This window comes from Cibotium barometz, chromosome 1, assembly GCF_041138505.1.
Source record: "Cibotium barometz isolate CiBa-2024 chromosome 1, ASM4113850v1, whole genome shotgun sequence".
Lineage (NCBI taxonomy): Eukaryota > Viridiplantae > Streptophyta > Polypodiopsida > Cyatheales > Cibotiaceae > Cibotium > Cibotium barometz.
The window spans coordinates 27,406,163-27,431,928 of NC_141046.1; the positions used below are offsets into that span (position 1 = coordinate 27,406,163).

At 40.5% G+C, this 25,766-nt stretch overlaps 1 protein-coding gene across 1 annotated transcript; it reads right to left on the minus strand.

The window, feature by feature from the left end:
• Positions 1–2,553: 2,553 nt before the first annotated feature.
• LOC147641812 (uncharacterized) lies at positions 2,554–3,799 on the minus strand. The gene has a single exon (XM_086799930.1). The coding sequence runs from the start codon at positions 3,405–3,407 to the stop codon at positions 2,640–2,642; it is 768 nt and encodes a 255-aa protein (XP_086656056.1). The 5' UTR covers positions 3,408–3,799; the 3' UTR covers positions 2,554–2,639.
• Positions 3,800–25,766: the final 21,967 nt, after the last annotated feature.

A 25,766-nucleotide genomic window follows, 5' to 3' on the forward strand; every position in this document is an offset into this window, starting at 1 on the left:
TGACAAGCACAAAACCTGCAAGGTACCTTCTTACAATAGAACTCCTATCATCATCCACACCCACACCCACACAGAGAGAATGGCTGCTTCATCGTCTATCAAGCCCATCATTCCTACCCTAACAGCCCAAGTGCTTCAACGTCGAACCATCCTGCATCATCCCTCCACCCGTGCCGACGGCTACGCCTACCTCACATGGATACCCACCTTCCTCTTCGGAGCTTACTGGCTTGTGCAGGTGACCATGCCTCTGCGTTTCTATTCCATTTTGATTGATAAATTAATTTTCTTTGGAAAAAGATATGGTTAGCTTTTTATTATTATCATGCAGCCTGAGCACGGGAGATGGTCGCGTAGCCTCCGGGACGCGATCCTGCATCCATTCACCACTTGAATGGAAGATCATGTGCTTTGTAAAATCCATAAAAGGATTCCCAGCAGCACTTTATGTAGTTTGTATAGTTGGAACTTCATCGGGTTAATGTAACGATATTTGTTTAAAGTCGGAACTTGTTCAGGCTTCTGAAAAAAATGGAGGAAAAATACCTCTAAATTCTCAAAATTAACCTGCATGAGAATTTACCTATAATTAGGTTAAAAGTATCATGAAAATGCTTTGTCTACTATTTCCTCAAAAGTTCTCAAAATTTAGCTATAATTATGGTTAAAAGTATCAAGAAAAATGCCACGCCTCCAACTCTTTCCTCTCCCAGCTCCCTTGGCCCTTGCCTTTTATTTCTTATTGGGCCGCATGTCATCAAGATAGAGGCTTCTTAGTGCCACATGCCATCAAAGTAGAGCCAGGTTTCTTTGCTCTACCAAAAGATCGAACGTTAACGAAGGGGTATTCAAACTAATTCAATCTACCCAAAGTTCGCACCTTACGAAGGGGACTTGCAAACAGTGGTTTTCCTTCTTAGCCTCATGACATATGACATTGCATTAGGTGGTTTTTGTCCTCGCAGTTGTTTCTTATTTTGCACCTGTGATTAGGTAGAACCTCTAAAATATAAATCTTGGACAAAGGCTTTAACCATGCACATACACGATTAACAATATACAAACAGAAGATTAGCAGCCTTAAAGTGTCTAGCCCACCACCTCACTTCAATTCAAAAAAATTATGTGCTAACTCATTTTAAGACTACGACTTGTGCATTAAACTTGACTCTGCAGGGACTGCTCCATCATACAACTATAGTTTCTCCATGCTTGTAATCAAACTTTACTGAGTGACGACCATCCTACCGTGTAAACCTTAAGTCAGGAAGGACGAAAGTCAACTGTTACCAAATGAGGGTCATCCTACCACATACCTCATCATCAGAATACACAAGCACCCAATGATCATAGAGTATACAAGCGTTGTATACAATACCTTACACACAGCATAAAGACCATACTAACATCATTTCTCAGAGCTAGAAAATCAGTGCGCTGTGTCAATAAAAGCAAAGTTTGTTGATGGACTCTCAAGGCATGTCTGTGAATGTTTTGAAAAAAACTGACATTGAAATTATAAACAACAATTTTACTTCGTCTTTGATACAAGAGAAACCACCCATTTCCCCGTCTTTAATCATGCAGCAGTTGTTACCAACCCAATACATAGTAGTTAAATTTTAAAGCAGGTGTAACCAAAACACGCTTCTTGATAACAGGAGGAAACAGGCATGCATTATATTTTATTAAAAATGCCTGAAACAGTGAAAGCAGAGAGACTCAGAAAAAGTGATAGGAAAAAGATAAACCGGGAAAAAGAATCTAATCTTAAATACAGAATCACATCTAGGTTGATACTTGAGAAGGAGAACGCAGTCATGATTACTCACAAGCTCCAACCAGCATCCATGGATTAGGCACCCTTCACAAGAGGCAGACAGCCAAGCCATGGTGATAAGCTGGAGCATTCTTCAATGGTTAAAAAAACCACGGACAAAGATGTTAAAGCTTCAGACTGGCCACTTGAAAAAAGCTCACAAAGAGTGCCAATGCATCCCAACCCTGAGAGACCAGACAACTGCCTTTGCGTTAAACGAACCCAAAAATTATTCATTTTCCTTGGTTGCCTGGGCAGCTACATGTGCAGCAACTTGCCCACCTGGCCTCTTCCCAAACCCGGCCAAGCCTCGGCAGGACAGCATTGACAGTTCGCCCCTTGTGACAAGTACGCCTTATAATATGCCTACTCAAATCATGCCAAGAGTAATTGCAAAAGTTTCATTTCCTCCAAAGGTAAAGGGCAGACTCAATCATGAAAATAAGCATTCAGAGCACATGCCTACAAATATCCAGAAACAGCACCACATACTCTAGGTTGCCAAAATGCTGAACTAAACAAGATATTATATTCACTTGAAAGCCATATAAACATGACTGTTGCAATAAAGCTAACCACATGACACTATTAAACATTGAGTGACGAGAGCCACACATATCGTCCTTCCTAAGTACTGACATGCACTGATGAAATACCATGTTGATAAGTTCACCCTTCATTAGTACTGACATGCATGATACAATACTGCAGCCGTATGGATTACTGAGGCAAAATCGAAACAATGGCCATGAATTAGGATGCTTTTGAGTTGAAATAGTTGAAATGCACAAAATGCATCCATAAAATATCTGTAGATGGTTTAAAACAGCACTAGTAAAGAAAAGGTGCTGTATATCAAAATACAAGCATAAGCTACCAGGTTTCTGTGCTCCTCCGCATGAGGTGCCACCACAACCAACAAGCTAGTGCATGCCCGTGTACACCAAAGGGTAGTAAGACTTGCTATCACAAAACAAACAGGTCCAGAGCGCGGTATAAAAAGAGACAAGGCTGAAAAGAGTACCATGGGAAGAAGACAGTACCCTACAAAGCTTAAGCAGCAATAAAGGTCTAGGCTGCCCCTGCTGCCCTCCAAGAAATTGGAGACGACGTAGAGGAAAAACGATGCCACTGCAAGCCATCCCAGGATGACTCCAAACTGAACTTTCCCTGCAAGCAGTTGGAAAAGGCCAAATAACAGAAAGAAAATGAAGGGCCCCGATAGGTCCGCATCCTGCAGATCTGCCTTCGTTCGGATGGGGTTCAGGATCGAGATTGTCTTCTGCAAGATGACAGACATGTTGATGCCAAGCTCTTCCAAAAGAGGAGGCTCATCCTCAAAGAAACCCGAGGTTCGGAAAGCACCAGTTGGTGGAGGCGCAAAAGACATTGAGGCCGAGCTCGTATCAAACGATAAAAATGGAAGACCAGCACCACCAGTTGCCATACCAGGCCCAGCTAAACCTGTAGGCAGAAAAGGCGGTCCCATCTGAGGCTGAATAGGCTGAAATGCAGGCCTTTTCTGTTGGGGCAGAGGGATTCCAATGTGCGACTCAACAGGACCAGATGCATCCGTGAAACCACTCATCTTGTGCAGGCAACACTACCTCGAGAGCAAGGATCCTAACTGGAAGGAGGTACGTTCCAGAATGAGGATTGCAAAATGTGATGGAAGATCTGCATTAGAAACCCATCCAGCATGACATGAAGCAAATCAACAAAAAGCATTGAAACCCTGTCAATGTTGAGGGGAAATTATTGCAAACCCTAAAACAACATGCACGAGAAGGCTGATAAAAAAAGAACATCAAAATCCTACAAATCATGACAAGGTAAGCTCCTCAAAATGTGTGTGGACATATGTAGTATACATAGGTACATGTACAGGTGTGTGTGTGTGTACATATGTGTGTGCGCGCATACGTGCATATGCATGTACAGGTGAATGTGTATGTGTGCGTATGTTTTTGTGTACATATGCTATGTGTGAATGTTGTATTATGTATGTACCAAAAAAGAAAAACAAAAAGGTTAATGAAAACATCCCCAAACTGCCTCTCTATTTTGGAGAGCTCCAAATCAAACCTATGGGCAGCCCACTCGTTAAAATCAATGTGGAAGGCCAGCTCTAGTGGACCACCTTAGGTTCAAATTCCACAACCCCAAGAGAAAAGGAGGCAAACACACAAAAAAGGAATTCAGACTTGGGCAGATATTCGGGACTTCAATGAACAACACTGGAGGGAGGCTCAAACAAACCTACAAACTCAACGAGGGGGACCTGGCCCTAATCAGAGACAGAAGGGAACTGTGGGACATTGACAAAGTTCCTCTAATTCAGTACAAAGGAGCCTTTAAACTGCATGGGTGGGTGCGAAGGGTATTCTACCCCTCCCCCATCTCGAGGTTGATGATTTCCCCCTCCACATCAAGTTGAATAACTGATGGCACATATTATGGGATAAAAACCAATGGAATTTCAAATTCTCTAAGATCTGGGCTCCCATTATCCTCCCCAAAAAGTCATTGACAACTATGGCTCATTCTTCACAAAGCTAAGGCCCATAAGTTGGAAATTGGAAATGGCCTGTGCGCGAGATGTAAAAGAAAGGAGAAAACCATTAGCCACCTCTTCACCTGTGAGGGGAACCAAAAAGGCCTCAAGGCTTTTACATATATTCACTAGACCATCACGTGACTTTAAATTTGTTAGGACCTTTATGACACTTGGAGAAGAAACTCTAATTCTCAAGCACAAAAATTAGAGTATAACATATACTTACACAAATTAAAAGCATAATAAACAAGAGAGCTAGAGAATAGGAAAGAGATCACCGTTGACAAAAGATTGGGTTAAATCTTCCGTGGATGAGTGTGGCCCTTGTACTACTCACCCATATTTATATGTATTTGAAAAAGCTTGCTTTTCAAAAAGATAACACTAAAGCACAAGTGCTTTTGAGTTTTTTAACGTAAAAGCTCTACAAAAATATAGTCTTGGGCCTACCAAAAGTATAAAATACTATTTGGTATGTACAAAGATATGAGACCTTAGCCTTATAAAAATATTAATGCCTAAATATAAAACCATAAAAGGTGTTCACATGTCTTTCAAAATATCTCATAGTGGTCCAACACATGTTCCACCCACGATTAACACATAATCCGCCACTCAATCATCGCTACTCCAAAATAATATTAGTCAGTGCACAAAGCTGATTAAATCCATTAATCCTAACCATATCATACTAGCACACACAGTTGATTAAAAATATCCCGAAATAAAATAATGGACATCCCCATATAGGTTATGACTAACACCTCTTGTAAAGAGTGTAAGTGCACCTTTAAATAAGATGGTATCCCATATACTAAATGATATTATACATTTTTAAAGTTTTTAGAATCCATTTGGCATCTTCATAGGATGATTCTTGAAAGTCACAAGATACTTAAGATAAGTGTTACCTGTGCATGTAGTGATGGTTAATGAAGTTACTACCTCTGAACCAATTTCCAAGGACACTTCACACCAACCATTCATTTCATAATTTTCGGATTGTTTTATGCATGATTTACCTCCAAGATTACCTAATTCTAGACTAGAAGACCATAGGATAGACATTATCCCTGGTAGTATTCCACCTTGTAGAGCTCCTTATAGAGTATTGTCTAGAGCAAAAAGAAACCAGTCTCAGATTGAGAGGACCTACTTGATAGGAAACTTATTAAGACTAGTAGTTCACCATATGCAACACTTGTTCTTCTTGTCAAAAAGAATTTCGCATGTGCATTGACTACCGAGCTTTAAATAAGAATACTGTCAAGAATAAATATCATATCCCACATGTGGATGATCTCTGAGATAAGTTGAGAGGAGCCAAAATATTTTGCAAAATTGACCTTAAGTCAGGCTATCATCAGGTTAGAATGGTTAAAGAAGATGTCTATAAGATCACTTTTCTCACACAAACGGGTCATTATGAATTTTTAAGTAATGCCTTTTGGACTTACTAATGCTCCACTACATTTAGTTGCATGATGAACCGTATATTTATAAACCACCAAAATTTAGCTGTTTTCTTTGATGACATCTTACTTTTTAGCAAGGATGAAGAGATGAGCACGAGAAACATCTAGCGATAGTATTCAATCTTTTGAAAGAAAATCAACTCTATGTCAACCCAAACAAGAGTGAATTCTAAATTGAATACCTTGGACATATTGTGTATGGAGAAGGAATTTGTGTCAATCCTAAAAAGATAGAGACCATTAGATCATGGCCTTGACCAAAGGACATTCATGAGTTAAGATCTTTTCTTGGTTTATGTTCTTACTATAGAAGATTTGTACAAAAAAATTTGCTTACAAAGCACATTACTTGACTAAATTATTGAAAAAGGCTAAAGTTTTTCTTTGGACTGACATGCATGAAAAGTCTTTTAATGCACTTAAGTACGCACTTAGCCATGCACCTGTATTAACACTATACCTGGATTTCTTAGACCATTCTTTATGGTAGTTAACTAATGCTAGTGGACATGGTATTAGTGCTATGCTTATGCAAGATAATCATATGTCGAATACAATTAAATAGACATGGTATTGGTGATGTGCTTATGCAAGATATGTGATTAATCATTAAAGTTCTTAGAGAAAGCTTGATTTGCATTAAAAACAACTAATTAGAAACTTCTCAAGCTTGAGAGGGGTTGAGAAGTGAAATCATTTGAGAATATTAACAAAAACCATGAAATTCCTTCTTACCTCTAGGTTTGGCTTGCTTCTTTATCTAGAAGTGAAGCCCCCAACCAATCAATTGGTTTAGTGAGTTGAGAAGAAAGCTCCAAGAGTTGTTGAACAGAGAGAGAAGCTCCAAGCTCTCCAAAAGTAGAGGATAGTGTGGTCTCCACTTATGATCTTTTCTCTTTCTCATTCATGAAAGAAAGCCTCCCTTCCGAGAATGCCTATGCTCTGATACCACTTTAATTGATTGGGGATCCAGAACAATAGACAAACACTTTAAATACCAATCAGAGTCTAAACACAACAAGAATCCACAAAAATATAGAGACACCGCACCCTCTGTAGGAACTTCTATATATTTAGTAGTACTTGTAATAAAGAATTGATTGTTGTTGTTCATGCATTGAAAATTTGGAAACATTATTTTATAGGTTCTAAGTTTATCATTAAAACTGATCAACAAAGTATTAAACATTTTCTTTCACAACCTTTAATATCAGATAGACAAGTGGGCATCTTTTATTCAAAGTTTTTAGCTAGCTTTTCAATATACATATGGACGTGAAAATGTTGTTGTTGGTACTTTGAGAGGGAGACCTACCATTAATAATATATCTACTATTATTAAAGGCATTTCTTTTGATAACATGAAGGAAACATATGAAAATGACTCTGATTTTTCTGATGCATACAACAAGATGAAAGATAATGATTGGTTATCTTATTCAGATTATTCATATGATGATGGCTTTCTTTTCTTACAAAAGCGATTATGCATTACTAAACAATTTAGGTAAGCTTTTATTGAAGAATCTCATCAACTACCTTTTGTTGGTCATAGAGGAGTATCATGTACTTTGCAAATAGTTGTTGTCAGATTTCTTTTGGCCTAGTATGCGTAAAGATGTTGCTAAGTTTATGTTTGAATGTGTTATTTTTCAATAGATTAAGAGTCATATAATGACTCACTGAGCTTCTTCCAGTGATTGTAGTAGACAAGGATGATAGGTGCATTGAAGAACTTAGAATATCGTATTTAGGTATGAACCACATGCATGATTCTGAGAATCACGGCGTTCAAAACTCTTTGAATCCTTGTCTATCCTTTATCATTTGACCCTTGAAGTATTTCATTGCTAAGAGTTGGAAACCCATGAGTCCAATTTGACCTTTATGCTTATCTATTTTCCTAGCAGTATCCATTTGGCTATTGATGAAGACTTTGACCTTGTCACTCCTTCTGATGATGATTCACCAAATTGTGTTTGTGGGAGGTTCTTGCATTTTATGGATTCCTGGTATTTGTTTTACCACCATCATGTGAGTAACAAGTCTTGTGGCTACCTCCATTTTTAGGAGAGTAGATACTTGTGTTTGCCACTTAGCTTTCTGCAATTGCATCAACTATTGGTTCAAAGAGTGGGTTCATGTAGATGATCTGTGGAGACATCTCTTATTGCATGCCTTCATCGGATGAAGTGATGTGCAATTCCTCCTAGTGTGGGAAAGTAGTGTTTTCCATGTGGTTAGACTATTTTTTCTTTGGTCTCCATACCATAGAATTATTTTGGGTTCCTTGAGTTGAAGTTGATGATGAAACTCGATTAATGTTGATGAATTTAGGCACCCATATGATGGTATTACGCTCATAATATCCTTGAGCCTTAAGTAAAGTAGGTTTGTAGGTACCCATCTTTGGCAGACTCTTAGACATCGAGCATGGTACCTTGGTGGCCGGGTTATTTGTTTTGGTGTAGACCCCTTCCTGAGTGCATACCTCTTCTTGTTTGCTGGAAGCATGGTTTGCCTTTTTGGGATCCAAACTTGGGTTGCTCCTTCATGATATCATTGGACTTGCAATAATACACTTGGAATCCACACTTCCTTTATTGGAATTTTCTTGTGTAATTTCTTTGAGTGAATGCCATGGTTGAGGCTGTCTTATTTTCTTCATCTTGTCAAGAGTTTGAATTTCTTTATGTGAATGCAGGTTAGTTTGACTAGCTAGCCAAACATGATTGCTACCCACATACAATCCTTGTGCTTGAAGTAGTCGCTTTCCACCCACCTTTTGATGCTTTGGAAATATCTTGATGGTCTTCGTGGTGGCAAAGAATGAGCTTTCCTCATTGGAATTGAAGCTTTTATATGTGTTTTGATATGAGTTGGCAAGGGCTTTAGTGTTGGGTTGTGGCAGCATTAATGACAAGGCTCGGGTCTTCAATAAAAGAGGGGCTGCCGATGTTGAGGCTATGTCTTGGATTTTACCAAATCGAATTTTGGATTCGATCTCTTTTATGTGATTATAGACGTAGGGACTTTAGCAAGAGGGGTTATCGTTGATGAGGTCACCATGATAGCTTTTCCTTTATCAGCTATAGTGATAAGCTTGGTTGTTATGGTTAAGGATTGTGGAGGTGGCAATAGAGGGGCTATTGATGATGAGGTTCCCTTGGTGTGAGGTTTTTCTTTTATTAGCGATGTCGATAGAGGAATTTTCCTTGTAGTAGAATTTTTGTCCTTGGGTTCTTAGTTAGGCATGGGTTTATCCATTGATGCTACTATTGGTGATTGGGAATTGTCTCTAGGAGTGGTTGTAGACAAGGTTTTGTGGTTCAGATCTTGCTGCTTTGTTTGTGACACTTGTGGCACTTGTGGAAGAGGTTCTCTAGATATAGTGGTTGTATTCTGGGCAGCATTTCCTTCAAAAGGTGCGGCTCTTATTCCAAATTTTGGATAAATGGAATGGTCATCCAGATGGAGATCTGCAGTTTGAGAGCTTTGAATATGTAGATTTGGGGTTAGGTCCATTTTTGGGGATATGGCAATTTTAGAGAGTTCATCACAAAGGATCTTCAATGGAGAGGGTGGGGTCTTCACAAAGAGTGGTTTCTGATGTAGAGATTAATTTTTACTTGTGGACAAGGTCATAAAGATCGTTCAGTGTTATTTCATCCGTCACAGAATGGCACCACCACTTCTTTGTTAGAAATCTTCATGGCACACGTTTGGTTGATGAAGTTTGGTATAGCTTGTACCAAGGTAGCCCATCTCTCCCTAGGATAAAATCTGCTTCTAACACATAGTCTAACACACAAATCTTACATTTCAAGGTGCTAGACTCCACATAAATTATGCATTCAAAAGATCCTAAACATGGCATGCCTTGAGTGTCACTCCACAAAATCCATTTATGATCCTACAAGCTTGGATTGCCTAGACAACGCCATAGCTCATATGTTATGAGATTGTGTTGCCTATAAGGATAGATTTGAAATTGGATGGTTTGGACTCCCAAGCTCGTTTCAAAGCTGATTTCTATTCTAGAAATTCATTGGAATGGTTCAGGTTCTAGAGTCTTAGGTTTTGAAGCTTCAAGTTATTAAGTTTTGAGTTGTTTTTACTTTGGCAATAGATGTTCAGATTCTACAGTCTCACTTTTAGGTGAGGACTCCTTGCATAGGAGCAATGTGAATGATGTTGTAGGGGTTTCCAAGAAGACGGTTTGCTTTTTTTTCATCAATGGAGTACCGGGTGTTAATTAAACAATAATCGCCAAGGGACAATCTCCTCTAACTCCTTAGAGGTAGCTTGAAATTCACACTCGATGTTATCATCCTCACTTAGAATTGTGTGTGAGGAATAACCCCAAACTTTGAGGTCTTGGCCTTTAGCATCTAGCACATTCATTTGCCTAGGGATGACTGTGGGTTGGCCTAAAGATACCCAAATTCTTCTTGAAACAATATGTGAGTAGCGTTGAGGCTAATCGCTACCTGTTTTTGTTGAATGTTTTTGCCCACTTGGAAATCTAGCCAAAGGTTGATTGGATCCTCAAGAGGTAGCATAGATGTTTTGGTGAATGATCCCCATTCACTAGAATTCCTTCATTTGATCTTCAACCCTCAAGAGCACTTTTAGGTCTACATTTTCTCATCAAATTTTGATCAAGAGTTTGAAAGTCATTACCAGGGTCCACACACTAATCGTGTACAAATATGTATATTGTTTATCCCTTCCCCATTAGTTGTGTTGATGTTTGTGTCTCATTATCGGGATGCATAAAGATGTATATTTTTGACCCCTTCCCATTGGCTGTGTTGATGTTTGTGTCTCATTTTCATGGTCACTTTCGGTTTCATTTACTTCTAGCTTATTGTTACAATAAGCCACTGTGATTCTTCCACCTCCAATGTGATTCTTCCGCCTCCATACTGCACATTGAGTTCTCTCTAGTCACCTTGTCTCAAAGGTTGAGTTTAATTTGGCAAATCTTGCTCATTTTGAAAGGGAAATCGATAATCCACCTTTTAGTCTTGTTTCTCTTGTGTGAATAATTGGGATTTCGATGGGGAGGAGTGTGTGGGTGACTCGATGCACCAATCAACTAGTCTCACCATGATCGCCCATGTTTTACTCTCAAAATTATCTATTGGAGTCAATCCTTCTTTATTTAGTTGGAAGCGTACATGTGTTTCTCTTGTGTGAATAATTGGGATTTCGATGGGGAGGAGTCAGTGGGTGACTCGATGCACCAATCAACTAGTCTCACCATGATCGCCCATGTTTTACTCTCAAAATTATCTATTGGAGTCAATCCTTCTTTATTTAGTTGGAAGCGTACATGTGCTTCTAACCCCTTGTTTTTGTAGATGGTGGCATATGACAAAGTTTTGTTTTGGGTTTTTGTTTGTGTTACTCCATGTAGCACTTGCATCCAAGTCTCTTTGTCTATCAAAAAAGGAACTTGTTTTTGGCTATCAACATCAATAGTTTCATATGCAAGTTTTGATGTTTCTTGTGCAATGGATGTTTCTACATTTTGGGTTAACTTAAGTTCCTTTAGTGAGATTGTTTTGATTTTCCTATTCACATTTGAGCTCATTTCAACTTGTACCCTTTGCTTGTCCTTGGTTTGGTTGGTTTCTGAGGTTCCAGATCCCTTTTCTATGGTTGAGCTTTGGGTTTGTTTGAGGCTTGTTTGAGGCTTGTTTATTTACATTTAGTTTTTGTTTCAATTTTTGGGATTTATCTTTTAGCTTGGATCCTCATTGGTTTGATTTGTCATATAATTTTCTTTGACCCATTTTGAAGTTTTATCATTGGCAAATTTTGTGTTGGTTCACACCTTAGCTTGTAATCATGTTATCACATTCAATGGTACAATGGTTAACCATCCATTATGCACACTAACAATGTTGAGTGGTGGAGTGTTTATTATGTTTGGTTTTGTTGTTTTAGTTTTAGGACAGTCTTTAAACAAGTGGTGTGGCACATATTGCTCACATAGGGGTTTAAAAGTGTCGACAGCTAGAGACGAGGTGTTCTAGATAGGATAGTCCACTATCGTGTGTGGCCCACAATAGTAAAAACACTAGAGTGATGGTCTTGTCACGTTCTTAACAATTTCTACCCCTTGTTTGGTCTCATTCTAGGCCAAGGGCACCGGCATTTCTAATGTGAGTTCTTGGATTTGCAGGGTTTAAGTTTTTTTAATGTCTCATGCTGATTCATTTGTGTCAGATTTCGTTGTGTTAAATGTATAGCACTATTCCACAAGGGTTGGTGTACTTGTGTCTATGACTGATTTGGTTCAGTTGTACAAACCTTAGGACAAAGTGCGGTTTCATGGCCATGTTTGCAATGATTGTAATATAAAAGCATTGGCTTTATGCCCCCAGGAGGAAGAGGTTGCAGATTTTGTTGATTCTAGATTTCTCTCCCCACCATTAAAGCGGTGTAAAGTTGTTGTGGTGAGCTCTGAAATCAATTTGTTTACAACCCTTTGTTTGGTTAAGGAACTCCCCACTTCTAGGTCATCATCTAGCATGTTGTCATCCAACCGAATAGCCTTTTTGCAATATCGATCAAAGGTCTCAAGATTTGATACAAGGATCAAATTGTACAAGCCATTTTTCTTTAGCCCTATCATAAACATCGTTTCAATTGAGCGTCATTCAATTTTTCCCATGGTTCACACTGTGAATTCAGTGTTTTTATCTAAAGGATAAAATCTTGTATGATTTCATCATTTTTTCACTCGATTGAGTCGCTCGATTGAGTAAAGTTCATGTGATGCACACCATCAATGGCCTTGCTTCGAGAACCCATAGATGAAATCTACCTTCAAAGTTTTGACGTTGACTTTGATCTCAGGTTGTAATGTGGTAAACCATCAACTAGCTTTGCCTGTTAATTATAATGTGAAAGCTTGAACCTTGGACGGGCAATCAATAGCTCTAAAAGCATCATAACATTGTTCAAAAACTTGCATAAACTCATAAGGGTCCATGGAACCATCAAATTTATTCATGTATTTGGATATTTCCCAAGTAACATGTTTAAGGGCATCCCTTTGAGCTATGTGTAACTCCTTCTTGGCCTAGGACATCTTTCAAACCATGAGCGACCCCCCTTCCTAAAGTGTTCACTAAAGGAGAAAGGGATTTGGAAAGACTTTGTTCACTAAAGTAGAAAGGGATTTGAGAAGTGATTGGGTTGAAATTAGTGTTATGCAAGGGACTTGAGATTGGCGTCATTAGGACTATTACAGGTTTGGTGAAACCTAGTGGAGCACTCATGTGTATAGTGTTAGTCCAATGCGGGTATGAAGTCCCTAAGGAGTATGAGTAATGGGTGGTAGCCTAAGGCTGGCTTTGAATTAGACATCTACATGTGTAGGAGTAAGCTTTGACCTTTTAGACTAGCCATTCTTTCCTCTTTTTTAACCTTGTTCTTACACCGTGATTTTACAAGTTTACATTTTCACGGATACGATTCAAGAGATGTGATTGTTGGTGATGTGGCAATCACGGCATGATTGACGTGGCAAATCACGACATGATTGATGATGTGGTAGCCCACGGCTGAGATTGGTGATGTGGCACTAGGGTTTTTTTGATTTTTTTTTTCATGGCATGATTGATGATATGGCAAATCATGGTGTGATTAATGTCATGGTAATCACGACAGTCGTGAGATTGGTGGTGTGGCATCATGATTTTTAAAATTTTTCTCCATGGCGTGATTGATGACATGGTAAATGACGGTGTGATAGATGACATGGCAATAACACTTCTGATTGGTGATGTGGCACCATGAGTTTTTTTTGGGTTACCACATGCGGCCCTACTCATGTGAGTAGTTTCCATTTTGGTTAAGGTGGTTTCTTGGTTTTCACAAGCGAGAAAGTTAAAAAGGTGGTTTTCCCAAAAAGGTGAGTGGGACAAAAGTCAACACTCCCTCTTACAGCTCATTCAATGCACATGATAACTTGCAACCTTTTCTTGGCTTACGCCCATTCCCCTCTTACACATCTCTTACACATGCATTGAATACATGCTAACTAAGCTCCAATTAAAACTAATGATTTGTGTAGAAATTATCTTAAGCTCTAATCAAAGATTAACATTTATGCTCTTGAGATTTATTAATCACCCCCTTAATGGAAAAAACCAATCCATCAAGAGTAATTAGTGAATTTCAAGAGTTTTTCATATTTTTTTGATGATTAAGCTTTTTACAATAGTTGCTAACAACCTAATGCACTTAAACATAACAAAAAACAAAAAAATTAAGCAAAAATACTCTATGTTTATCACAAAAAGAAGGCTAAAAAACACAAGCCAATACATTCCTCCATGCAATGAGGAAGCAATTGACCTTACAAATTACTACTCCTAACAAACACAAGTCTAACAATCTAACAATTTACATGCTAATGCATTCCTTAGATGCCATTTGACACTAGTTTAGCATGCTTCTAACACAAAAAAGAGAGTTAAAGAAAGCAAAATCACACCATTTCCACACAAAGCTCCACACAAAGCTCCATCAAATCCCACTCTCGTTTGTGGCACTCCACTAAGAGTGTGGACCATGGGTAAACTGTAGATTGGAGGAAAACAAATGATAAAGTTAAGGGATAGCTCCCACAGTAGCAGTGCCAAAAATGTTAAGGATAAGAGATAACAAAGAGGGAAACACTCAGCTCTACTCACCTCAATGTGTCGTGGGGATATTTTTGATGTGGCCAAACTCGTAACCCTTGAGATCTCCAAGCTCAACACCACCATGGGTAGCTTCACATTGGCCTTCTTCCTTGAGCATTGTCACACCATTGTGTTGCACTACGGGCACTACTCCCTTCTCTTACATCAAATCACTCACACACACTCACGAGCATGCACTAGAGAGAGGTTTAGCAAGAGGGAAAGCTCAATTGCACAATGGGAGAGTCCTCTTGCATTATGAGAGAAATTGCCTTATATACATGACCATAAGAGTTCACACACACTTAAACTATGGCTAGGTGGGCGCCCAAAGCTTCTAGATGGCCTATTGCTTATATCATCTCATAATACATTGATGCATTACAACACTAGGGAGCACATCCTAGCTCACTATCACACGTTCTTGGAGTGGGAAACACCATAAATTATCTGTTGGACCTTTAAAGGTGTCCGTTCAAGTTTGAGATTTGGACACACCATTGCTTTATGTCTTGTTTGTACATGAGTTTGGCATGTCCATCCTTGACATTTAATGTAGATTACTCATGCTTTGACATATGATTGGATATGGCAAACCTTGTTAACCCTAAAATGGGACAATATCCGTTCTTATCAAAATCTCATCTACTCTTACCATCCACGCAATTGAGATCAATTGCAACCTGAGCAAGAGGGAATGTGTCATAATCTCTATGGGGATACCCATTATTTTATTTCTCCTACTCAAAGCATCAACAACAACATTTTAATATCCAAGTGTATATTGAATAGCTGGCTGAAAACTTTGAATAAAAGATGCCCACTTAATATGTCTATCTAATATTAAAGGTTCTGTAAGAAAATGTTAGTCATAATCTCTATGGGGACGCCCATTATTTTATTTCTCCTACTCAAAGCATCAGTAATAACATTTTCATGTCCAAGTGTATATTAAATAGCTGGCTGAAAACTTTAAATAAAAGATGCCTACTTAATATGTCTATCTAATATGAAAGGTTGTGAAAGCAAATGTTTAATACTTTATTGATCAGTTTTAATGATAAACTCAGAACCCATAAATAATGTTTCTAATTTTTCAATGCATGAATAATAGCAATCAATTCTTTATTATAAGTACTATACTTAAGGCTAGATGGTTTTAATTTTCTTTTTTCAAAAGCAATTGAATGATTATCTTGCATAAGCATAGCACCAATACCATGTCCACTAGCATCATTTACTACCACAAAGAATGGTATAAGGAATTTAGTTAATGTTAATATAGGTTCATGGGTAAGTGTGTACTTAAATGTATTAAAATATTTTTCATATATGTCAATCCAAAGAAAGACTTTAGCCTTTTTCAATAATTCAGCCAAGTAATGTGCTTTGTAAGCAAAAATTTTGACAGATCTTCTATAGTAAGAATATAAACCAAGAAAATATCTCAACTCATCAATGTCCTTTAGTTTAGGCTATAATCTAATGGTCTCTATCTTTTAAGGATTGACACGAATTCCTTCTGCAGAGCAGACACAATAGGGAAAGATTTGTTGGGCTAAAAAATGTAGTTATTAACTCTAAAAGGTATTATTAAAAACAAAAAAACATTAGTTGGATTCATAGTGGAAAGATAAATAACATTGTTCTCAGTCATACAAAAACCTGATAAATACTTCATGTGATAATGAAATGTTAAATGTTATTCGATGCCATAGAACTTGCGATTCCTGCATAAAGCTTCAATGATATCTCTCTCTCGTATATAGGTCGATTGACAAGCATGTTCTCATTCGGATGTAGACCTAGAACTTGCAAGAACAAGTAATAAATGTGCTTACAAGCAAGATATGCTTTTTTTAAACCATGAACTCTCGCTACTAGAAGTCAGGACAACTACATTCGGGTTCTATCTTGATTTTCACCTTGTACTCCCTTCCATACTTGTCTGTGGAAAATGATACTACTAAGAAAGTGGATTTAGCCTCCCCATTATTTGTCTCCTTGATCATGCCGAATTGCTGCGTAGTAGCATCTTGAATCTTCTTCAAAGCTGCCTTTGAGATTCCATGTCTCCACATTGCTTTTTACTGAATTGTGCCTTGGTCTAAGGTAACATTCCCGATCTCATTTCTTGTACGACAAGCTGCTTGCGGCATCCTTTGTGCACGCTTGGTTTTTGTTGGAAACAAAGGGCAATGTACCTGACCACTGGGCCTGGCATTGTACTCTATGTACTATATGCCTATCCAGAAAACCAAAAATTTGTACACTATTGTACCTACACACTGTGTCATTTCTCTCTCTCTCTCTCACCTGCATAGCATCCACCATTGAAGCTCCATCCTCTCTTCGATCCACGCACTTCAAAGTGGTATCAGAGCTCGGGATTCGGGAGCAGGAGCTTGTGCAGCAGGGGAGCAGCAGTCGGCTTGAAAGCTCGCAGCTATGGCAGCCATGGCAGCTCTTCATTGAGGTTTGTCTTGATCTCATTTGCTTTGGCATCTATCAGGGCACCTCTGAACCTCATCAAGGCAGAGTTGGGGCATTATTGAGTGTGTCTTGAGCTCTTTTGGAAGTGTCACGATTGTGACTTAGTTCATTATACAGTCTCCTTATGATTACAAATACTGAAGTGACATGATTACAGAGGACCCCTACACTTGGATGGTCACGACTATTCACTCTAGAGACATGCCTCTTCATCAAGAGCCACACTCCTTCGACGACTGGTCACACCCCTTCGCTCTAGGGTTGCAACTCTTCACCCAATGGTTGCAGCTATTCGTCCAAAGGATGTGTCCCTTCGCCTAGAGTCATGACTATTGGTCATGGGATGTGTCTTTTCATTCGTGTCTCTTGAACTCCTATATAAGGAGCATGTTGTATCACAATTTCAATCATTCAATCAATCAAACATCTGTGTTCAAGTCTACTTTCAGTTTCAGTCTTAAATACACAGATAGTAGATGAAATACTAAGTAATAACAGTAATCCTCACAGTGGTATCAGAGCAAAATTTTTTCCCGGGCCTACGGTTGTGAGCCTCTCACCTCTCCGCTCCACCCTCTTCTCGGTGTTGTATGGAGGCGGAGGAAAGATCTTCTCACCCGCAGCAGATGCCTAAAGATTAAGCCTCGCTGAAATTTTTCCCCGTCCCAACCCGATGGAGTTCCAGCAGCCGTCTCCCTCTGCCCGCGCCCTCGGTGGTCCCGTGAACACGCCTCGCGCACCCAGAGTCACTGCCCTCCCTCCCTGCTGCCGGTGGTGTTAGGCATTCGCAGCATGGCAGGAACTAACTTCCCCTCTTGCAGCCGAATATGGAACCCCTCCCCTCCTAGCTTCGTGTGCTGCAGGCTGTGAGCCCCTCGATGATTCATACAACTGCCGACCCTGAGTTCATCGCCGCCGACTAGCAACTGCCGACCTCTTCACTTTGCTGGCGGCGCCCCTTCGAAGCGGCGCACCTCTTTCTATCCAGTCGGCGACGCGATCCAGGCCTTCTACGCGGCGCACCCTTTCCAGTCGGCGACGCATCACCTTTACACATAAAAATAATAATAACAAGCCTTATAAATTAAGGCTTATACTTAAGCCTTATTATACACGTGGCTTCCACCAGCCACGTGAAGCAGCCGGCAGCCAGCGTAAGGGCCCGGCCGCCAACCAGCGCACACGCACAAAAAAAAAAGACAAAACCCGCCAGCCTTCAGTGCATTAAAAAAAAAAGGAGTACCCCACGGCCAGCGATCAGCACAATCTTTAAAAAAAAAAAACCAACGGGCGTACGCTAATGTGAACCGGCACCCCCAACCCCCCGGATGCAGCCCTCTTCATGTATGCCCCTCTTGTCTTGGCAATGACTTTCTTGGCATGTAGAGCTTCCACCAAACCCTGCAGTGCAGAATTTTGTTGCTGTCCAGAAATTACAACAAGCATAAAGTGTTGAAAGTGGCCTCAAATCCTCATTTTCTTCACCGATTTTCCTTCTCGAGCATGAAATGAAGGCATTTCAACTACTCTTGAAGCCTTCTCTGGCTACTTTTTTGTCACACTTGATCCAAGGTGAGTCAAAGCCTCCTCAAGCTCCCGACAAGCAACTTCTCGGCGTACAACACCCACAACAGGTTTCTTGTCCTCAGCACAGTTCTGTAGAGACCACCAGACATGAAATAACTTCGTTCGAGCCTCTGCATGCTCATCGCAAACATTCTCAGCATTACAACAGTTATGAGAAAGGTCAATCTTTGAATCACTATCAGCAAAAGCCAAAGCAACAACATGAAGCTTCCAAAGGATCACATCTTGGAAAGAAATCAGCCATATCAAGATGGGCTTACTTAGTGGCACGTGTGTCCGACCCTAGTCGAGTACTCGGTCGTGAACGCCGCGACGTTGGACAAGTTTCCCCTCGCGAGCAATGCCCTACATTCAAGTCCTTGCAAGCTCTTGGTGGCAGTGTTGAAGACTTACTCATTCTCACATTGTGCAAGAGGATCCTTGAGAGGTCTAAGAGGCGTAAACAACCTCAACCTCCCCCTTCTACATTGGAAGCCTTAATACCTGCTGAGAAAGCTGAAGATTCAGAAGATTCTGGTACATGTGTGACAGATACAATGTTCACAACTCCTTTTCTTGCCGTGACCCAGGCAGAAGTGATACCCTCGTCATCGCCCGTGCAAAACGGAGTCTTTGCCTCTGACCAGCTACCTGACGCCATGGTGAATGATGATTCTTCTTCAAAAATGAAGACTCTAGTCCTTACCTTCAGTGGTGTAAATGAATCTTTGGACATAACTTGTCCCGAGAACAACTTTCTGAGCAAAGAACAGCATATGGAAGATATTTCTTCTCAACCTACGACAACACTTGAAGACTTTTGTGTTTCAGAAAAATCAGTGGAATCCCTTTCAGACATCCAACAGGTGGTCGTCGCCTCTCAGCCGAAAAGCGTGGTGACACAATCAGATAATTTACCAATAGTTTCACTTGAAGCAGATAAAGATTCAATCTTTTCTTGGACAAAGCTCGAAGTTACCAATGATGTTAACAAAAGTTCTACTCAAGTTACAGATATGATTCTCATGCTTTTGGTAAAGATGAGACAAGTTGCAGATGCAGTCAATATTCAGTTTGGTATATGCAAGATTGTTATGGTCAACAATAATGCCATGACATGGGATCTAGCAGCTAGAGCTTTGGATGCAGAAGCACTACAATCCTTTCCCTTCTTCCAGAGTCACAACTACCCCTGGGTTTTATTTTAAATGGGAGGGAATGTCACGATTGTGACTTAGTTCATTATACAGTCTCCTTATGATTACAAATACTGAAGTGACATGATTACAGAGGACCCCTACACTTGGATGGTCACGACTATTCACTCTAGAGACATGCCTCTTCATCAAGAGCCACACTCCTTCGACGACTGGTCACACCCCTTCGCTCTAGGGTTGCAACTCTTCACCCAATGGTTGCAGCTATTCGTCCAAAGGATGTGTCCCTTCGCCTAGAGTCATGACTATTGGTCATGGGATGTGTCTTTTCATTCGTGTCTCTTGAACTCCTAAATAAGGAGCATGTTGTATCACAATTTCAATCATTCAATCAATCAAACATCTGTGTTCAAGTCTACTTTCAGTTTCAGTCTTAAATACACAGATAGTAGATGAAATACTAAGTAATAACAGTAATCCTCACAGGAAGAGCACTTCAAGCTGGAAACAGGACAGCCATGTCTCTGCTTCTTGTGAAGCATAAGCATTACCATTGCCTCTGAGCTGCAAGAGGGAGCTTGGGAGGGTCATTTGGGACCCCCCCCCACATTAGCATTGAGTCATTGTAGCCTTCCAGCCCTCCCAACCAGCCAGGCGCCACCACGTTAGCAGCCATGATTCTATCTCAGTTCTGGACAGATTAACCATACAGGTCACTATTTTGCTCATAACTAGAGCTAGAAAACTCGGATTCAAAAACTTTTTTTATAAAAACGAAGCTCGCTTTGAGTTCTACGACTTTGTAGAAGAGCTTGTGAGCTGATTTGGAGTGCAGGCATGTCTAAAATTGAAAAAACAGAGGCTTTTTTCTGAGGACAATGTATACAGATCTTGGCTGCAGGCAGATCAGCCCACTATCTTGATCATCTCCTTCATCATTGGCAACTCCAGGACCATCATTGGATACTTGAGAGCTCACTCTTGAGCTTCGCATTTGATTCTAGCTTGGCATTGGCATTGGGAGTGTTTTACTCAGTTTCTTGGACTGTTCATAACAATTTACAAGGGTAGCATTGACAGTTCATGCATATGCTTGAATAGCATTGGTTGTTTGATGCTTATACATGCCCAAATGGAAGCCTACTTGTCATGGGATGTTATGCCTACCATTTAGTACTGATTTGGAGCTGACTTTGGCACTGTCATTGCTCATTTTGATATTGAATGACATGCCTATTGGTTGCAGGCACTATCTCGGGTACTCAAAGCTATGTCTAGATGCTTATCTTGGATGTCATATACCTAGGAATAATTTTGGGGATCCTTTGAGCTTGGTTTTGAGCTTGGGACATTTTGTCTTGGCTGAAAAATTACAGTTTGCAAGTACCATAACATAGAGGGTATTTTGGACAGTTGGATGGTTCCCATTGAGGTCCTTATGTTTTGATTTGGTACTGATATTGTTGACATATGCTTGGACATTGGGTGCACATGCTTTATGCCTCATTTTTAGGCTGAAACAGATTAGTCTATACAGGCATTTTGGTGCTGTTTAGAGTGAACAGCAGAATTTGCTGGTCAGTTTGCATCTCTTCTTGGTTACTTGTTTTTTGATAGATTTGGTTTGTCTTCTTGTCATTTGAGCTGCAATTATGGCTGCTGGCAGCAGTGACAGTAGTCATCTTATGCACATCAAGACGCTTGAAGGGACACATAACTTTGCAATTTGGTAAAAGCAGTGCTACAATGTCTTGGTGCAAAAGAAACAGGTGAAGCCTATCAACTTGAAAGGAGCACGACCAGCGGACATAGAGCAAGAGGATTGGGATGAGCTGAATGAGCTGGCTCATTCGACCATTGAGCTTTCAGTTTTCGATGCTTTGTTGTTCAACATAGAAGGGCTCAATTCTGCCTATGCCATTTGGAAGCGAATGGAGGAATTGTATGCTCAGAAGAATTCTGCAAGTAAAGTTTATTGGCTGAAGAAATTGATGGATTTACGCATGCAGGAGAGGACAACCATGTCTGTACACCTCAGTGAGTTTAATTCCATTTTCAGCCAACTGGTTACCTTGAAGTTCGTCAAGGCTACTTTTCTGTTATGTACTCTACCTGAAAGCTGGGATACTTTTAGGACAGCCATGAGCAACTTGAATGCTATGCTGCTGTACTGTGATGTAGAGAGTTCTCTACTTATGGAAGAGATGAATCGGCAGAACAATGCATCTAACAAGTCATCCAGTGCTTTGCATACTAGAGGCAGGTCTCAGTAGAGGGGGAAATCTGAAAGCAAAGGACGCAGTAAATCTCGTGGGAAAGATGTGGAGTGCCACCATTGTGGCAAGAAAGGACACTTTAAGCGGGAATGCTTTAAGTGGAAGAAAGAGAAAGGAAAGAGTAAGAAGACTGATGATAGCAAGGATGAGAAGAAGGATAGTCAGCCAGCTAAGAAGAGTAGTGTCAAGATTGAAGAAGTGAATGTAGTCAGCCATGAGAGCGACAATGGGGTAATGATGTACTCCTTGTCTCTTCTTGCTTCAGTGCACATGCCTTGGTAGCAGATACGGATGATGACATGCCTTGGTAGCAGATACGGATGATGACATGCCTACCTGGATCTTGGATTCAAGTGCCTCATTTCATGTCACTCCTAATCGTGAGCGGTTCTCAGACTACACTGGGGGTAGACACGGTGTTGTCCACTTGGGGGACAACTATGCATGTGACATTGCAAGCATTGGCATTGGCATTGTGCAGCTGCAGTTTCAGCATGGATCTGTCTTTACTCTTCAGAATGTACGGAATGTACCCCAGCTCAAGAAGAGCTTGATCAGTACTAGGCAGCTAGATGATGATGGTTTTTATACCACCTTTGGTGATGGGAAATGGAAGATCTATAAGGGATCTAGGGTTATTGCCAGAGGCTCAAAGAGTGATACTTTGTATCCGCTACATGTATCTAGTGTGCGTGACCATGTTGTTGCCGTGTGGCTGAGCAGCCGAGTGTTTCCTTGTGGCATGGCTGGTTGGGACACATGAGTTAGACTGGAATGAAAGTACTTACTCGTTTGGGTTATTTGCCTTGTCTTCAATATGTTGATTTTGAGCACTGTGATCATTGTGTTTATGGTAAACATGCCCAAACTTCACATAAAAAGTCTCTTTCATTGAACTCTTTGCCTTTAGAGTTAGTAGATTCAGATGTATGTCAGATGCCAGGGTTATCTCTCGAGGGAAAGAAATGCTTTAGAGTTAGTAGATTCAGATGTATGTCAGATGCCAGGGTTATCTCTAGGGGGAAAGAAATGCTTTGTCACCTTTGTCGATGATGCTACACAAAAAGTCTGGGTGTACCCTATTGGTAGTAAGACTGAGGTTCTTGACAAATTTAAGAAATTCTTGCATTAGAACATGACTGGTAAGACATTTAAGTGTCTTCGCTCTGACAATGGTGGGGAATATGTGTCCAAAGCCTTTCAGGACTTTTGTGATAGCAAAGGGATAAAGAGGGAGCTCATTGCCCCTCATAATCCACCCCAGAATGGAGTTGCAGAGCGTATGAATCGGACCATTTAGGATAAGGTCCGTACTATGCTGTCTCATGCTGCATTACCCCATGGTTTTTGGGCAGAGGCTGTTATGATAGCCGTTCACTTGATTAATCGGTCACCGAACAGGTCTTTGGGGGGGAGAGTCCCTCAGGAAGAGTGGTCGGGCAAGCCACCTTCATATTCTCATCTGAGAGTGTTTGGCTTGCGAGGCCTTTGTGCATGTCCGTAAGGAGGAACGCAACAAACTTCAGCCAAAGTCCTGTAAATGCATTTTCCTAGGATATGGTGACGAGGGTGAAATGGGGTACAGGTTATGGGATCCCGAGAAAAGGAAAATAGTACGCAGCAATGATGTAATTTTTCGTGAAGATCGCATGCATAAGCAGCCCGAAAAGACAGAGGAGGTTAGAAGGGTTGTTTTCAGGGAAGATATACCTGTTGGACAATAGATTGTGCCCAGTAGATAGCAGCGAATACCTGCTGTAAATGACCCTGAAAATGCAGGGAATGATGCTGAAAATGGTCGGCAAGGTATTGCCCATGATGCCCCACAGCCTCAGCATGAAAACATGCAGTTTGGATAGCCAGATGTGGTAGGACAACATGCTGAAATTTTAGGACAGTAAGCTATAAATGCAGATTTGCAAGCCACATCGCCCGCAAATGCTGAACCCTCGCTTCGCAGGTCGACCTGACCTTCAAGACCACCTGATAGGTTTGTTCCTGGTGCTCAGTATGCTACTGATTATGTCATGGTAACTGACTGTGGTGAGTCGTCATGCTTCAAGGAAGCAATGACTAGAGAGGACAGCAAGAAGTGGTTCAAAGCTATGCTATCAGAGATGGAATCTCTTAAAAAGAATGGTACTTGGGATTTGGTGCATCTGCCTAAAGGGCAAAAGATTCTTCCATGCAAGTGGGTTTATAAGATTCTTCCATGCAAGTGGGTTTATAAGATTCTTCCATGCAAGTGAAGTTATAAGATGAAAGTCACTTCTGGTTCCTCGTTGCCAAAGTAATGACTAGAGAGGACAGCAAGAAGTGGTTCAAAGCTATGCTATCAGAGATGGAATCTCTTAAAAAGAATGGTACTTGGGATTTGGTGCATCTGCCTAAAGGGCAAAAGATTCTTCCATGCAAGTGGGTTTATAAGATTCTTCCATGCAAGTGGGTTTATAAGATTCTTCCATGCAAGTGAAGTTATAAGATGAAAGTCACTTCTGGTTCCTCGTTGCCAAAGTACAAAGCACGGCTGGTTGCAAAGGGGGACAAGTAGGAACATGGGATTGACTTTGATGAGATCTTCTCTCCTGTAATCAAGATGAATACTTTGAGAACCATCTTGGGCTTGAGCCAAATGATAACTTTGGTCCTCTCTCAGTTCTTCCTATGTGTCAAACCTCTTTTGCTATTTTCATGTAGCTAGTTCTAATATTTTGGTGGGGTTTTGATATTATAGTGGATCGATGTAGCTACTTCGGATAATGTGGTGTCTATAGTCATCCTCAAATAACTTGTGCTTCTCTTTTTTATAGTCTACTTATATTGCGAGATGAATAGTGTTATGTTGATCAAAATTTTTATAGTTGCTCGGTTTTAGTGTCTCGCTGTTCTCGCTCGCTCGTGAAATGGCCATCCCCTCCGGGCAATGCTACAAGCATCACAACACTCTTGAGCAATTAGCTCTCCCTCCAATGCACGATCCACCTTGAAAAATTGGCACTTTACACTGCAATGCCTCCACCTCACCATAGAGAACTCTAAAATAAAGAGAGCGTTATGTCAATTGAGGACTCTCCATAGTGCACAAAACTAACAAACAATGCAACATACCTCCTTGAATCATCAACCACCATGTCTTTAACCTATGCTTGCTATCCCACACAAGAAAATTTTTCGCCTCTGCGAATCCTCCCACTTCGGTGGCAAGTTGGTTTCAAACTCTTCATTGATTTCTCTCCATAGTGGACCCTTCTCCACTAAGTCATCCTCTATAACCATGTGCTCATCCTCTCTTGGTTTTGTTAATGATAGAAGGAAAGGGGGAGACAAGACACCATAGCCCATTTTGTGAAACTTTGCTTCTAGGCCCTCCATACCACCACCGACAACAGCCCTTATGGCCTCATTGGGTACCAATCGACATAGTGGGATACTAGGAGGATCGACCTCTCTCTTCACAATAAAACTCTCAATAACTTCTTCCAATATCCTAGGCAAAATTTCTTTTCCAAAAACAATTGGGTGGTTGGTAGGATGATCAACGTGAATTATGCTATTATGCACCACAATTGAACCAACATGACTATCATCACCCTTCTTGTTGTTGGCCCCCGTGTCCACTTCCTTCTCGTGTTGAACCCCTTGTCCACTTCTTTCTCCACTGGGATTATTGATGGAGCTTTGTTCTGCCTCCTCCTCTTTCCCTCAGTAGAGGAGTCGA

Excerpts from the sequence above, each read along its gene's own strand:
- LOC147641812 (XM_086799930.1), bottom strand. The coding sequence starts at position 3,407 with ATGAGTGGTTTCACGGATGCATCTGGTCCTGTTGAGTCGCACATTGGA.